An 18,254-nucleotide genomic window follows, 5' to 3' on the forward strand; every position below is an offset into this window, starting at 1 on the left:
CTACCGGATCTCTACTCTACTGGATATCTACTCTTCTGGATCTCTACTCTACTGGATCTCTACTCTACTGGATCTCTACTCTACTGGATCTCTACTCTACTGACCACTACTCTACTGACCCTCTACTGAATCTCTACTCTACTGGATCTCTACTCTTCTGGATCTCTACTCTACTGGATCTCTACTCTACTGGATCTCTACTCTAATGGATCTCTACTCTACTGGATCTCTACTCTACTGGATCTCTACTCTACTGACCCTCTACTCTATTGACCCTCTACTGAATCTCTACTCTTCCGGATCTCTACTCTACTGGATCTCTACTCTACTGACCCTCTACTGGATCTCTACTCTACTGACCCTCTACTCTACTGACCCTCTACTGAATCTCTACTCTACCGGATCTCTACTCTACTGGATCTCTACTCTACTGGATCTCTACTCTACTGGATCTCTACTCTACTGGATCTCTACTCTACTGGATCTCTACTCTACTGGATCTCTACTCTACTGAATCTCTACTCTACTGGCCCTCTACTCTACTGGATCTCTACTCTACTGGATCTCTACTCTACTGGATCTCTACTCTACTGGAACTCTACTCTACTGTCCCTCTACTCTACTGACCCTCTACTGAATCTCTACTCTACTGGATCTTTACTCTACTGACCCTCTACTCTACTGAATCTCTACTCTACTGGATTTCTACTCTACTGGCCCTCTACTCTACTGGATCTCTACTCTAATGGATCTCTACTCCACTGGATCTCTACTCTACTGGATCTCTACTCTACTGAATCTCTACTCTACTGGATCTCTACTCTACTGGATCTCTACTCTACTGACCCTCTACTCTACTGGATCTCTACTCTACTGACCCTCTACTGAATATCTACTCTACTGACCCTCTACTGAATCTATACTCTACTGGATCTCTACTCTACTGGATCTCTACTCTACTGGATCTCTACTCTACTGACCCTCTACTCTACTGGATCTCTACTCTACTGACTCTCTACTCTACTGGATCTCTACTCTACTGACCCTCTACTGAATCTCTACTCTACTGACCCTCTACTCTACTGACCCTCTACTGAATCTCTACTCTACTGACCCTCTACTCTACTGGATCTCTACTCTACTGGATCTCTACTCTACTGGATCTCTACTCTACTGGATCTCTACTCTACTGGATCTCTACTCTTCTGGATCTTTACTCTACCGGATCTCTACTCTACTGACCCTCTACTCTACTGGATCTCTACTCTACTGAATCTCTACTCTACTGGCCCTCTACTCTACTGGCCCTCTACTCTACTGGCCCTCTACTCTACTGGCCCTCTACTCTACTGGCCCTCTACTCTACTGGCCCTCAACTCTACTGGATCTCTACTCTACTGGATCTCTACTCTACTGGTTCTCTACTCTACTGAATCTCTACTCTACTGGCCCTCTACCCTACTGGCCCTCTACTCTACTGGATCTCTACTCTACTGGATCTCTACTCTAATGGATCTCTACTCTACTGGATCTCTCCTCTACTGAATCTCTACTCTACCAGATCTCTACTCTACCGGATCTCTACTCTACTGGATCTCTACTCTACTGGCCCTCTACTCTACTGGATATCTACTCTACTGGATCTCTACTCTACTGGATCTCTACTCTACTGAATCTCTACTCTACTGGCCCTCTACTCTACTGGCCCTCTACTCTACTGGATCTCTACTCTACTGGATCTCTACTCTACTGGATCTCTACTCTACTGTCCCTCTACTCTACTGTCCCTCTACTGAATCTCTACTCTACTGGATCTCTACTCTACTGACCCTCTACTCTACTGACCCTCTACTCTACTGAATCTCTACTCTACTGGATTTCTACTCTACTGGCCGTCTACTCTACTGGATCTCTACTCTACTGGATCTCTACTCTACTGGATATCTACTCTACTGGATCTCTACTCTACTGAATCTCTACTCTACTGGATCTCTACTCTACTGACCCTCTACTCTACTGGATCTCTACTCTACTGGATCTCTACTCTACTGACCCTCTACTGAATCTCTACTCTACTGACCCTCTACTGAATCTCACCTCTACTGGATCTCTACTCTACTGGATCTCTACTCTACTGGATCTCTACTCTTCTGGATCTCTACTCTACTGGATCTCTACTCTACTGGATCTCTACTCTACTGGATCTCTACTCTACTGGATCTCTACCCTACTGGCCCTCTACTCTACTGGATCTCTACTCTACTGGATCTCTACTCTACTGGATCTCTACTCTACTGGATCTCTACACTACTGGATCTCTACTCTACTGACCCTCTACTCTACTGACCCTCTACTGAATATCTACTCTACTGGATCTCTACTCTACTGGATCTCTACTCTAATGGATCTCTACTCTACTGGATCTCTACTCTACTGGATCTCTACTCTACTGACCCTCTACTCTACTGACCCTCTACTGAATCTCTACTCTACCGGATCTCTACTCTACTGGATCTCTACTCTACTGACCCTCTACTGGATCTCTACTCTACTGACCCTCTACTCTACTGACCCTCTACTGAATCTCTACTCGACCGGATCTCTACTCTACTGGATCTCTACTCTACTGGATCTCTACTCTACTGGATCTCTACTCTACTGGATCTCTACTCTACTGGATCTCTACCCTACTGGCCCTCTACTCTACTGGATCTCTACTCTACTGGATCTCTACTCTACTGGATCTCTACTCTACTGGATCTCTACTCTACTGACCCTCTACTCTACTGACCCTCTACTGAATCTCTACTCTACTGGATCTTTACTCTACTGACCCTCTACTCTACTGAATCTCTACTCTACTGGATTTCTACTCTACTGGCCCTCTACTCTACTGGATCTCTACTCTACTGGATCTCTACTCTACTGGATCTCTACTCTACTGGATCTCTACTCTACTGAATCTCTACTCTACTGGATCTCTACTCTACTGACCCTCTACTCTACTGGATCTCTACTCTACTGACCCTCTACTGAATCTCTACTCTACTGACCCTCTACTGAATCTATACTCTACTGGATCTCTACTCTACTGGATCTCTACTCTACTGGATCTCTACTCTACTGACCCTCTACTCTACTGGATCTCTACTCTACTGACCCTCTACTCTACTGGATCTCTACTCTACTGACCCTCTACTGAATCTCTACTCTACTGACCCTCTACTCTACTGACCCTCTACTGAATATCTACTCTACTGACCCTCTACTCTACTGGATCTCTACTCTACTGGATCTCTACTCTACTGGATCTCTACTCTACTGGATCTCTACTCTACTGGATCTCTACTCTTCTGGATCTTTGCTCTACTGGATCTCTACTCTACTGGATCTCTACTCTAGTGGATCTCTACTCTACTGGATCTCTACTCTTCTGGATCTCTACTCTACTGGATCTCTACTCTACTGGATCTCTACTCTACTGGATCTCTACTCTACTGGATCTCTACTCTACTGGATCTCTACTCTACTGACCCTCTACTCTACTGACCCTCTACTGAATCTCTACTCTACCGGATCTCTACTCTACTGGATCTCTACTCTACTGACCCTCTACTGGATCTCTACTCTACTGACCCTCTACTCTACTGACCCTCTACTGAATCTCTACTCTACCGGATCTCTACTCTACTGGATATCTACTCTTCTGGATCTCTACTCTACTGGATCTCTACTCTACTGGATCTCTACTCTACTGGATCTCTACTCTACTGACCACTACTCTACTGACCCTCTACTGAATCTCTACTCTACTGGATCTCTACTCTTCTGGATCTCTACTCTACTGGATCTCTACTCTACTGGATCTCTACTCTAATGGATCTCTACTCTACTGGATCTCTACTCTACTGGATCTCTACTCTACTGACCCTCTACTCTATTGACCCTCTACTGAATCTCTACTCTTCCGGATCTCTACTCTACTGGATCTCTACTCTACTGACCCTCTACTGGATCTCTACTCTACTGACCCTCTACTCTACTGACCCTCTACTGAATCTCTACTCTACCGGATCTCTACTCTACTGGATCTCTACTCTACTGGATCTCTACTCTACTGGATCTCTACTCTACTGGATCTCTACTCTACTGGATCTCTACTCTACTGGATCTCTACTCTACTGAATCTCTACTCTACTGGCCCTCTACTCTACTGGATCTCTACTCTACTGGATCTCTACTCTACTGGAACTCTACTCTACTGTCCCTCTACTCTACTGACCCTCTACTGAATCTCTACTCTACTGGATCTCTACTCTACTGGATCTCTACTCTACTGGATCTCTACTCTACTGGATCTCTACTCTACTGGATCTCTACTCTACTGGATCTCTACTCTACTGAATCTCTTCTCTACTGGCCCTCTACTCTACTGGATCTCTACTCTACTGGATCTCTACTCTACTGGATCTCTACTCTACTGGAACTCTACTCTACTGTCAATCTACTCTACTGACCCTCTACTGAATCTCTACTCTACTGGATCTTTACTCTACTGACCCTCTACTCTACTGAATCTCTACTCTACTGGATTTCTACTCTACTGGCCCTCTACTCTACTGGATCTCTACTCTAATGGATCTCTACTCCACTGGATCTCTACTCTACTGGATCTCTACTCTACTGAATCTCTACTCTACTGGATCTCTACTCTACTGGATCTCTACTCTACTGACCCTCTACTCTACTGGATCTCTACTCTACTGACCCTCTACTGAATATCTACTCTACTGACCCTCTACTGAATCTATACTCTACTGGATCTCTACTCTACTGGATCTCTACTCTACTGGATCTCTACTCTACTGACCCTCTACTCTACTGGATCTCTACTCTACTGACTCTCTACTCTACTGGATCTCTACTCTACTGACCCTCTACTGAATCTCTACTCTACTGACCCTCTACTCTACTGACCCTCTACTGAATCTCTACTCTACTGACCCTCTACTCTACTGGATCTCTACTCTACTGGATCTCTACTCTACTGGATCTCTACTCTACTGGATCTCTACTCTACTGGATCTCTACTCTTCTGGATCTTTACTCTACCGGATCTCTACTCTACTGACCCTCTACTCTACTGGATCTCTACTCTACTGAATCTCTACTCTACTGGCCCTCTACTCTACTGGCCCTCTACTCTACTGGCCCTCTACTCTACTGGCCCTCTACTCTACTGGCCCTCTACTCTACTGGCCCTCAACTCTACTGGATCTCTACTCTACTGGATCTCTACTCTACTGGTTCTCTACTCTACTGAATCTCTACTCTACTGGCCCTCTACCCTACTGGCCCTCTACTCTACTGGATCTCTACTCTACTGGATCTCTACTCTACTGGATCTCTACTCTACTGGATCTCTACTCTTCTGGATCTTTACTCTACTGGATCTCTACTCTACTGGATCTCTACTCTAGTGGATCTCTACTCTACTGGATCTCTACTCTTCTGGATCTCTACTCTACTGGATCTCTACTCTACTGGATCTCTACTCTACTGGATCTCTACTCTACTGGATCTCTACTCTACTGGATCTCTACTCTACTGACCCTCTACTCTACTGACCCTCTACTGAATCTCTACTCTACCGGATCTCTACTCTACTGGATCTCTACTCTACTGACCCTCTACTGGATCTCTACTCTACTGACCCTCTACTCTACTGACCCTCTACTGAATCTCTACTCTACCGGATCTCTACTCTACTGGATATCTACTCTTCTGGATCTCTACTCTACTGGATCTCTACTCTACTGGATCTCTACTCTACTGGATCTCTACTCTACTGACCACTACTCTACTGACCCTCTACTGAATCTCTACTCTACTGGATCTCTACTCTTCTGGATCTCTACTCTACTGGATCTCTACTCTACTGGATCTCTACTCTAATGGATCTCTACTCTACTGGATCTCTACTCTACTGGATCTCTACTCTACTGACCCTCTACTCTATTGACCCTCTACTGAATCTCTACTCTTCCGGATCTCTACTCTACTGGATCTCTACTCTACTGACCCTCTACTGGATCTCTACTCTACTGACCCTCTACTCTACTGACCCTCTACTGAATCTCTACTCTACCGGATCTCTACTCTACTGGATCTCTACTCTACTGGATCTCTACTCTACTGGATCTCTACTCTACTGGATCTCTACTCTACTGGATCTCTACTCTACTGAATCTCTACTCTACTGGCCCTCTACTCTACTGGATCTCTACTCTACTGGATCTCTACTCTACTGGATCTCTACTCTACTGGAACTCTACTCTACTGTCCCTCTACTCTACTGACCCTCTACTGAATCTCTACTCTACTGGATCTCTACTCTACTGGATCTCTACTCTACTGGATCTCTACTCTACTGGATCTCTACTCTACTGGATCTCTACTCTACTGGATCTCTACTCTACTGAATCTCTACTCTACTGGCCCTCTACTCTACTGGATCTCTACTCTACTGGATCTCTACTCTACTGGATCTCTACTCTACTGGAACTCTACTCTACTGTCCCTCTACTCTACTGACCCTCTACTCTACTGACCCTCTACTGAATCTCTACTCTACCGGATCTCTACTCTACTGGATCTCTACTCTACTGGATCTCTACTCTACTGGATCTCTACTCTACTGGATCTCTACTCTACTGGATCTCTACTCTACTGAATCTCTACTCTACTGGCCCTCTACTCTACTGGATCTCTACTCTACTGGATCTCTACTCTACTGGATCTCTACTCTACTGGAACTCTACTCTACTGTCCCTCTACTCTACTGACCCTCTACTGAATCTCTACTCTACTGGATCTCTACTCTACTGGATCTCTACTCTACTGGATCTCTACTCTACTGGATCTCTACTCTACTGGATCTCTACTCTACTGGATCTCTACTCTACTGGCCCTCTACTCTACTGGCCCTCAACTCTACTGGATCTCTACTCTACTGGATCTCTACTCTACTGGTTCTCTACTCTACTGAATCTCTACTCTACTGGCCCTCTACCCTACTGGCCCTCTACTCTACTGGATCTCTACTCTACTGGATCTCTACTCTACTGGATCTCTACTCTACTGGATCTCTACTCTTCTGGATCTTTACTCTACTGGATCTCTACTCTACTGGATCTCTACTCTAGTGGATCTCTACTCTACTGGATCTCTACTCTTCTGGATCTTTACTCTACTGACCCTCTACTCTACTGAATCTCTACTCTACTGGATTTCTACTCTACTGGCCCTCTACTCTACTGGATCTCTACTCTAATGGATCTCTACTCCACTGGATCTCTACTCTACTGGATCTCTACTCTACTGAATCTCTACTCTACTGGATCTCTACTCTACTGGATCTCTACTCTACTGACCCTCTACTCTACTGGATCTCTACTCTACTGACCCTCTACTGAATATCTACTCTACTGACCCTCTACTGAATCTATACTCTACTGGATCTCTACTCTACTGGATCTCTACTCTACTGGATCTCTACTCTACTGACCCTCTACTCTACTGGATCTCTACTCTACTGACTCTCTACTCTACTGGATCTCTACTCTACTGACCCTCTACTGAATCTCTACTCTACTGACCCTCTACTCTACTGACCCTCTACTGAATCTCTACTCTACTGACCCTCTACTCTACTGGATCTCTACTCTACTGGATCTCTACTCTACTGGATCTCTACTCTACTGGATCTCTACTCTACTGGATCTCTACTCTTCTGGATCTTTACTCTACCGGATCTCTACTCTACTGACCCTCTACTCTACTGGATCTCTACTCTACTGAATCTCTACTCTACTGGCCCTCTACTCTACTGGCCCTCTACTCTACTGGCCCTCTACTCTACTGGCCCTCTACTCTACTGGCCCTCTACTCTACTGGCCCTCAACTCTACTGAATCTCTACTCTACTGGATCTCTACTCTACTGGTTCTCTACTCTACTGAATCTCTACTCTACTGGCCCTCTACCCTACTGGCCCTCTACTCTACTGGATCTCTACTCTACTGACCCTCTACTGAATCTCTACTCTACTGACCCTCTACTCTACTGGATCTCTACTCTACTGGATCTCTACTCTACTGGATCTCTACTCTACTGGATCTCTACTCTACTGGATCTCTACTCTTCTGGATCTTTACTCTACCGGATCTCTACTCTACTGACCCTCTACTCTACTGGATCTCTACTCTACTGAATCTCTACTCTACTGGCCCTCTACTCTACTGGCCCTCTACTCTACTGGCCCTCTACTCTACTGGCCCTCTACTCTACTGGCCCTCTACTCTACTGGCCCTCAACTCTACTGAATCTCTACTCTACTGGATCTCTACTCTACTGGTTCTCTACTCTACTGAATCTCTACTCTACTGGCCCTCTACCCTACTGGCCCTCTACTCTACTGGATCTCTACTCTACTGGATCTCTACTCTAATGGATCTCTACTCTACTGGATCTCTCCTCTACTGAATCTCTACTCTACCAGATCTCTACTCTACCGGATCTCTACTCTACTGGATCTCTACTCTACTGGCCCTCTACTCTACTGGATCTCTACTCTACTGAATCTCTACTCTACTGAATCTCTACTCTACTGGCCCTCTACTCTACTGGATCTCTACTCTACTGGATCTCTACTCTACTGGATCTCTACTCTACTGGATCTCTACTCTACTGGTTTGTGTGTGAATGTGTGTGTGTGTGTGTGTGTGTGTGTGTGTGTGTGTGTGTGTGTGTGTGTGTGTGTGTGTGTGTGTGTGTGTGTGTGTGTGTGTGTGTGTGTGTGTGTGTGACATGTGTGTGTGTGTATTCTGTGTGTGAGTGTGTGTGTGTATTTTGTGTGTGTGTGTGTGTATTCTGTGTGGGAGTATGTGTGTGTGTGTGTATTCTGTGTGTGTGTGTGTATTCTGTGTGTGAGTGTGTGTGTGTGTGTGTGTGTGTATTTTGTGTGTGTGTGTGTGTGTGTGTGTGTGTGTGTGTGTGTGTGTGTGTGTGTGTGTGTGTGTTCTCACCACAGCTGTGCTCATCGCTGAGATCTCCACAGTCATCGTATCCATCACACACCATAGAGGGAGACACACAGCGTCCCGTCCCACACCTAAACTGCTCTTCTCCACACACTGGGAGGGGGGCGGGGGGTGGGGAGAGAAAGGAGACCACGTTTCATTGAATTGACCAGTGATTCATTCAGCTGTTCTCAAATTATATGGTGGGAGTGTTGTTGAATGATGTCAGGGGGAGGGGGGGAGGGTGTTGTTGAATGATGTCCGGGGGGGAGGGGGGGAGGTTGTTGAATGATGTCAGGGGGAGGGGGGGGGGGTGTTGTTGAATGATGTCCGGGGGGGAGGGAGTGTTGTTTGAAGTAACGTCTTCTCTGTTGTAATTTCACAAACGGATGTGAAAGGTCCACCGCTACAGATTCCAACTTTAAGAACATTAAAGCCTCTACAAACATGAGAACATTCTCCCTCCTCCCTTCCTGTCCTCCCTCTCCCGCCGTCCACAACATTCCAAGGATCCCTCCTTACACCCTCTCCAGTCGTCCACAACATTCCAAGGATCCCTCCCTACACCCTCTCCAGTCGTCCACAACATTCCAAGGATCCCTCCTTACACCCTCTCCAGTCGTCCACAACATTCCAAGGATCCCTCCCTACACCCTCTCCAGTCGTCCACAACATTCCAAGGATCCCTCCCTACACCCTCTCCAGTCGTCCACAACATTCCAAGGATCCCTCCTTACACCCTCTCCAGTCGTCCACAACATTCCAAGGATCCCTCCCTACACCCTCTCCAGTCGTCCACAACATTCCAAGGATCCCTCCCTACACCCTCTCCAGTCGTCCACAACATTCCAAGGATCCCTCCCTACACCCTCTCCAGTCGTCCACAACATTCCAAGGATCCCTCCCTACACCCTCTCCAGTTGTCCACAACATTCCAAGGATCCCTCCTTACACCCTCTCCAGTCGTCCACAACATTCCAAGGATCCCTCCTTACACCCTCTCCAGTCGTCCACAACATTCCAAGGATCCCTCCCTACACCCTCATTAGGTGGCTTTGACGACCAGCTGCCACACACAAAACACACACACCGAACACACACAACAAACACACACAACAAACACACACAACAAACACACACACAAGCATGAATGTACACATCAAACATTCACACACACACACACACACATGTACACACATTAAACACACAAATGAGCATGTAGACACACCAAACATTTACAAGTAACATTAAGTGAATATATAATGTGGATATATATATATACTGTATATGTTATAGTCAGTGGTGGCTGGTGGCTTTAAATCGGAAGATGGGCTAGAGCTGTTTTGGTGACCGTATTACTGCCGCAGCGGCAGTAAAATCCCATGTGACCGTTCAGTCATGATAATGTAATTTTACGTACTCTGGACATGTGTTAGGAGTACCCAACTCGCTTGAGGAGGGCTCTCTTGTCCCTCCACCAGGTCCTAATGGCCTGGTACTCAGGGCTCTATTGTTCCTCCATCAGGTCCTAAGGGCCTGGTACTCAGGGCTCTATTGTCCCTCCATCAGGTCCTAATGACCTGGTACTCAGGGCTCTATTGTCCCTCCACCAGGTCCTAATGGCCTGGTACTCAGGGCTCTCTTGTCCCTCCACCAGGTCCTAATGGCCTGGTACTCAGGGCTCTATTGTCCCTCCATCAGGTCCTAATGACCTGGTACTCAGGGCTCTATTGTCCCTCCATCAGGTCCTAATGGCCTGGTACTCAGGGCTCTATTGTTCCTCCATCAGGTCCTAAGGGCCTGGTACTCAGGGCTCTATTGTCCCTCCATCAGGTCCTAATGACCTGGTACTCAGGGATCTATTGTTCCTCCATCAGGTCCTAAGGGCCTGGTACTCAGGGCTCTATTGTCCCTCCATCAGGTCCTAATGACCTGGTACTCAGGGATCTATTGTCCCTCCATCAGGTCCTAATGACCTGGTACTCAGGGATCTATTGTCCCTCCATCAGGTCCTAAGGGCCTGGTACTCAGGGCTCTATTGTCCCTCCATCAGGTCCTAATGACCTGGTACTCAGGGCTCTATTGTCCCTCCATCAGGTCCTAATGGCCTGGTACTCAGGGCTCTATTGTTCCTCCATCAGGTCCTAAGGGCCTGGTACTCAGGGCTCTATTGTCCCTCCATCAGGTCCTAATGACCTGGTACTCAGGGCTCTATTGTCCCTCCATCAGGTCCTAATGGCCTGGTACTCAGGGCTCTATTGTCCCTCTAATCACATTGACCAATTTGTAGAAAGAAGTTCAACAACAGGTTGAAACTGAGTGGAAAACATGGTCCTTGTACATGTATGTATAGAGTGCATTTGGAAAGTATTCAGACCCCTCAAGCGTCGCTACAGATCCGGGTTCGATCCTGGCCATGACACCCATGAAGCGACGCACAATTGGCCCAGTGTCGGGCCGGGATGTCCTTGTCCCATCACGCTCCAGCGACTCCTTGTGGCGGGCCGGGCGCAGTGCACGTTGACACGGTCGTCAGTTGTACAGTGTTTCCTCATTGGTGCAGAGCAGCTACAGGACAACGATCCTAAGCACACAGCCAAGACAACGCAGGAGTGGCTTTGGGACAAGTCTTTGAATGCCCTTGAGTAACCCAGCCAGAATCCGGACTTGAACCCGATCGAACATCTCTGGAGAGACCTGAAAATAGCTGTGCAGCGACGCTCCCCATCCAACCTGACAGAGCTTGAGAGGATCTGCAGAGAAGAATGGGAGAAACTCCCCAAATACAGGTGTTCCAACCTTGTAGCGTCATTCCCAAGAAGACTTGAGGCTGTAATCGCTGCCAAAGGTGCTTCAACAAAGTACTGAGTAAAGGGTCTGAATACTTATGTAAATGTAGTATTTCAGTATTTATTTATTTTATATATTTGCAAAAAATGTCGTGTATAACCCATGGTTTCCATGACGACATTCGATTCATTCTACACAGCCATCAGTAAGAGCCTTCCTAGTTAAAGAGAACAGAGAGGCTGATATGAGTTGTAGTGTGGAGCAGCGTCCCTGAATTAAAGTTTTCACTGGGTACAGATCTAGGATCACCCTTCTCCTCCCACTAACCTGAAACAACAGTGTGGAGGGGATTCTAAACTGACTCCAGATCAGCGTATAGGGGCAACGTCACTCCGTTCTGTCAGATATTTATACACACACACACCGAGAGAGAAAGAGAGAGAGAGAGAGAGAGAGAGAGAGAGAGAGAGAGAGTGAGAGACACACACACAGAGAGAGAGACACACAGAGAGAGAAACAAAGAGAGAGAGAGAGAAACAAAGAGAGAGAGAGAGACACAGAGAGAGAGAGAGAGAGAGAGAGAGAGAGAGAGAGAGAGAGAGAGAGAGAGAGAGAGAGAGAGAGAGAGAGAGAGAGAGATAGATAGAGAGTTTTGAGTTTTTATAAAACCTTTATTTTCTACTCAATTGTTAACATAAATAATGACACACTGCCTTTTCAGAAATGAAACAATGAATGTAATTCCTACACAAAATAAATAAAATAAAAATACAAAAGAACATATACATTCAACTTATTTCCTCAACAAAAAATAATTTCCCCTCCTCTACAAAACAAAGCGCTCCTTCATATGCCCACTTCTCCTCAAACAATGGGAGATCTTTTACAGCTGAGAAGAACTCAAAATCCACTTTTATTCTTGCTTTCACTAATCCTTTAAAAACACATCTTATATCCTTCTCATATCCCGTTTCTATTTTATGTTTCCTACTCAAAAAAATTGACATCTTAGCTTGTCCCAAAATAAAATTTAACATTTGACATTTTCTTTTCTGTTGCTTACTATATTGAAACCCCAAAATAAAAACATTGTTATTAAAAATCTCACCTACAGCTCTAAACAATGATTCCAGTATTTCCAATAAAGGTTTTATCCTCTCACACTCCATAAAACAGTGAAAAATGGTTTCTCTTATATTACAAAAAGGACATCCATCTCTAACATCTGAATTAATGACAGATACAAAAGCATTAACTGCAATAATGCCATGTAACACCCTCCATTGCATATCACCAGTACCCTTTTGTAACGGTGGTTTGTACAGTGCTCTCCATGCTGGCTTTACCTTGTCATCAATTCCCAATTTTACCCTCCATGGAGTGTCTTTTCTATTTTTCAATTTCTCTTTGTTTAACACCTTAACACACCCCCTATACAAATCCTTCCCATTCACCTCATCCAAACCCACCTCCTCCAACCCTCTCAAATCCAACAATATACCCTTTCTCTCTGACTCTGTGATATTTGGTGTAATCCCTAATCTTGGAAATGAGACGTCTTCATCTTGTTCCTTCTTCTTGTGGCTATTAAGCATTCCCCACTCTTCCGCTGACAGAGCTTTCCTGCAGCTTCCCAGCATTTGTCCAACAATCCTTTCCGACCTCACCCCCAAATGTTCAGCCAACCGTCTTCCATCCATTAAGTCGGGCCCAGCCATTGCCGATTAACTGTCTTAAGGTGATTATTTTTCCCTTCGCCAGAATCTTGGAGAAATGTGGAACAGCTGCAGTTGTACAATCCAGTCTTGCCCCAAACACCAGAGGTTCCTCCAACAGCCAATGCACTGACTCCGCTGAAGTTCGTCTGGACACGTTCATTATGCTCCACACTCTGAGAAGGCCTCTGTAAAACGGAGGTACTCCCTCCCTAGAAATCTGGCTACTATCAACCAGAAATAAAGCCTTCTTTAAACCTAAACCTCCAACCCTCTGTAACACAAGGCCTGCTACCCCCCTCCACACCACATTTTCCTGTCCATAAAGCAACCTTTGAATAAACTGAAAACGGAAAGCAGCAGCCCTACTAGCAAGATGTACCAGACCTTGTCCCCCCTCCTCTTTTGACAAATACAAAACACTTTGTGGAACCCAGTGATATTTATCCCAAAAAAAATCCACCATAATTGCCTGTATCTTAGCCAGAAGACCAGAAGGTGGTTCTAAAACTGCCAACCGATGCCATAATGCAGAGGCAATCACATTGTTAACTATAATAGTTCTCCCCCTATATGACATTCGAGATAACAACCAACGCCATCTCCTCATCCTCCCTTCCACCATTTCAACCACCCCAATCCAATTTCTTTCCATAATCCCCTCATCTCCTAAGTACACTCCAAGATACTTAAACCCTCCCTTACACCATTCCAATCCCCCTGGCAAAGCCATGATCCCTCCAGACCATTCTCCAATCTGTAATGCACAACTCTTTTCCCAATTTACTTTTGCCGAGGATATTCCCCTAAACCGATCAACCATTAGACTCAAACTATCCACCTCCGCTTGATTTTTCACTAAAACAACTACATCATCAGCATAGGCTGAAAGACGAATAGGAGGAATATCCTTGGAAAGGTACACCCCTTCAATGCGACTTCTAATGCTATTTAGTAGTGGCTCTATAGCAATGGCATACAGCATCCCTGATAAAGAACATCCCTGCCTAATACCTCTACACACTTTAAAAGGAGCACTCAAACCACCGTTAACTTTCAATACACTTTCAATGTCACCATATATCACCTTTATCATGTCAATAAAACCAGAGCTGAACCCAAACGCCTCAAGCGTATGCCATAAATATTGATGTTCAACTCGGTCAAATGCCTTTTCCTGATCAATTGAAATTAGACCTGCATCCACCCCAATAGCCCTAGAGATGTCCAAAAAGTCACGAATCAGAGAAATGTTATCCCCTATCTGCCTGCCAGGAACACAGTAGGACTGGTCCGTATGTATGATTTGCCCCATCACCTCCCTCAGCCTGTTGGACAAAGCCTTGGACAGGATCTTATAATCAGTGCACAATAAAGCCACCGGCCTCCAGTTTTTCACCTCCCTAGGGTCTCCCTTTTTGGGCAGTAGGGTGAGGACAGCCCTTCTGCAGCTTAATGGTAGTAACCCTCCGGTTAAACTATCATTAACCACTGCCAGCCAATCTTCTCCCAACATAGTCCAAAAAGACTTAAAAAAGTCAACGGGAAGCCCATCAAAGCCTGGTGCCCTTCCATTTTCCATGCCTTTTAATGCAGAGTATAACTCCTGCAAAGACAATGGTTGCTCAAGCTCAACCTGAGCTTCTGCATCCACCTTTGGGAGCCCATCAAGGAACTTCTGTGTCACTGTTTTATCCTCTTTGTACTCACACTTGTAGAGCTCAGCATAGAACTCTACTGCCCTCTTTCTAATTTCACTAGGGCTAGTGAGCTCTTGTCCAACAGCTGATTTGAGACAATGAATAATTTTTCTTTGTCCATTCTTTTTCTCTAAACCAAAGAAAAATTTGGATGAGGCATCCATTTCAGATATTCCCTGAAACTTACTTCTCACCAATGCCCCCTGTGCTCTGATACCCAGCAGATCTGCCAATTCAACTTTTTTTTTCTTGAGTGCCTGCGTATGGCCCCAATCTCCTGTGGTCTCAACCAACGTCATGAGTTCCACTATTTCAAACTCTAGGGCTTTCATTGATCTGATGATATCCTTGGTGACATTCCTCGTGTATTGATTACAAAATTGTTGAATCTGGATTTTCCCTATATCCCACCACTGTTGAATGGATACAAAACTGTCCTTTTGAGACCTCCACCTCTCCCAGAAAAAACAAAAACATTTCCTGAAGTGAGCATCACTCAATAAAGTTATATTAAAATGCCAGTATGCGCTTTTGGGTTTTACATTATTAATGAACACCACCTCTGTTATTAAACAATGATCAGAAAATCCCACTGGGGTTATCACACTTGATTTACAGACCTGAGATTGATGCTCAAAACAATAAAACCTATCTAACCTTGCCATAGAGATGATGTTCTCTCTCACATGCGCCCAGGTGTACTGCCTTGTGCCTCCATTTTGTCTCCGCCAAATATCACACAATTCATGCGTTACAATGAGGCGTTTTAAAAAGGTCCTTGAGGCTATATGAGGTTCTTGATGATTTCTATCTAAATCACTGACTGTGCAGTTAAAATCCCCAGCAATAAATAAATAATCTTCATTGTTACATTTCTCAATGGTATTTGATAATGTCTCTAAAAAACATACCCTCTCAACTGCCACCACTGGGGCATAGACATTTATCAGACACATAGTGATGTTTTCATACCTTGCTCTAACTTTTAATAACCTCCCCTCAACTACCTCTTCAACCTCATAAGACAAAGGCAAAAACCCCCTTGAGAACAATATAGCCACACCCCCACTTTTAGAATTTTTATGACTACACACCACTGTCCCCCCCCACTCCTTTTTCCACATAACTTCATTTTCCAAATTACTATGTGTTTCTTGTAGAAAATTTATGTCACTTCCCTTTCCCCTAATTAACTCATACACTATCGCTCTTTTTTTAACATCTCTTCCACCATTTATGTTTAAAGAAGAAATCTTAAAACTGCTCATGAATGAAAAAAATATACAGAGGAAAATACAGATATACAGAGAGAGAGAGAGAGACAGAGAGAGAGAGAGACAGAGAGACAGAGAGAGAGAGAGAGAGAGAGAGAGAGAGACAGAGACAGAGAGAGACAGAGAGAGAGACAGAGAGAGAGAGACAGAGAGACAGAGAGAGAGAGAGACACACAAACCCAAACACACCAGGGTGTGTTCTACAAGCTATCTACCAATAGGAGAGACCAGGGTGTGTGTGTGTGTGTTCAGTGTTTGTGTTTCAGACCCTCATGTTTGACTTCTCACACATTCATCAAGAGTGGAATTTACTGTCTGTCAGTGTGTGTGTGTGTATGATCTGCGTGTGTGTGCTTGTGTGCGTGTAATGTGTGTGTGTGTTTGTATGCCGTGTATGTGTATGATTTGATTGTGTGTGTGGTGTGTGTAATGTGTGTGTGTAATGTGTGTGTGTGTGTGTGTGTGTGTGTGTGTGTGTGTGTGTGTGTGTGTGTGTGTGTGTGTGTGTGTGTGTGTGTGTGTGTGTGTGTGTGTGTGTGTGTGTGTGTGTGTGTGTGTGTGTGTGTGCTTGTGTGCGTGTAATGTGTGTGTGTGTGTGTTTGTATGCCGTGTATGTGTATGATTTGATTGTGTGTGTAATGTGTCTGTGTGTGTGTGTGTGTGTGTGTGTGTGTGTGTGTGTGTGTGTGTGTGTGTGTGTGTGTGTGTGTGTGTGTGTGTGTGTGTGTGTGTGTGTGTGTGTGTGTGTGTGTGTGTGTGTGTGTGTGTGTTTGTATGCCGTGTGTGTGGGTGCGGCTGGCAGGGTAACAGGGACAGTGTCGGAATGTGGCATTTAAAGCCCTGAAAACAAGAAAAACACTCTCCCTAAATGTGGACCAATCAACAACCTCTAAGCAGTAGCCACGACAACAGGACAACACCTACAATATATCTACCAACAATAGGAGAGACCAGGGTGTGTTCTACTATCTATCTACCAACAACAGGAGAGACCAGGGTGTGTTCTACTATCTACCAACAATAGGAGAGACCAGGGTGTGTTCTACTATCTACCAACAACAGGAGAGACCAGGGTGTGTTCTACTATCTATCTACCAACAACAGGAGAGACCAGGGTGTGTTCTACTATCTATCAACAATAGGAGAGACCAGGGTGTGTTCTACTATCTATCTACCAACAACAGGAGAGACCAGGGTGTGTTCTACTATCTATCAACAATAGGAGAGACCAGGGTGTGTTCTACTATCTACCAACAATAGGAGAGACCAGGGTGTGTTCTACTATCTACCAACAACAGGAGAGACCAGGGTGTGTTCTACTATCTACCAACAATAGGAGAGACCAGGGTGTGTTCTACTATCTACCAACAACAGGAGAGACCAGGGTGTGTTCTACTATCTACCAACAACAGGAGAGACCAGGGTGTGTTCTACTATCTACCTACCAACAATAGGAGAGACCAGGGTGTGTTCTACTATCTACCAACAACAGGAGAGACCAGGGTGTGTTCTACTATCTACCAACAACAGGAGAGACCAGGGTGTGTTCTACTATCTACCAACAACAGGAGAGACCAGGGTGTGTTCTACTATCTACCAACAATAGGAGAGACCAGGGTGTGTTCTACTATCTATCTACCAACAATAGGAGAGACCAGGGTGTGTACTACTATCTATCTACCAACAATAGGAGAGA

At 45.2% G+C, this 18,254-nt stretch overlaps 1 protein-coding gene across 1 annotated transcript in view; it reads right to left on the minus strand.

Annotated features, from left to right (window-relative positions):
• Positions 1–18,254, minus strand: part of corin (corin, serine peptidase) — a 213,503-nt gene that overhangs the window by 55,678 nt on the left and 139,571 nt on the right. Inside the window, exon 7 of the mRNA XM_055937047.1 lies at positions 9,086–9,193. Within this exon, the coding sequence (XP_055793022.1) occupies positions 9,086–9,193 (108 nt within the window). The remainder of the gene's footprint in view (positions 1–9,085; positions 9,194–18,254) is intronic.

The sequence above is a fragment of the Salvelinus fontinalis genome, chromosome 11, assembly GCF_029448725.1.
Source record: "Salvelinus fontinalis isolate EN_2023a chromosome 11, ASM2944872v1, whole genome shotgun sequence".
In the NCBI taxonomy this organism is placed as follows: Eukaryota; Metazoa; Chordata; class Actinopteri; order Salmoniformes; family Salmonidae; genus Salvelinus; species Salvelinus fontinalis.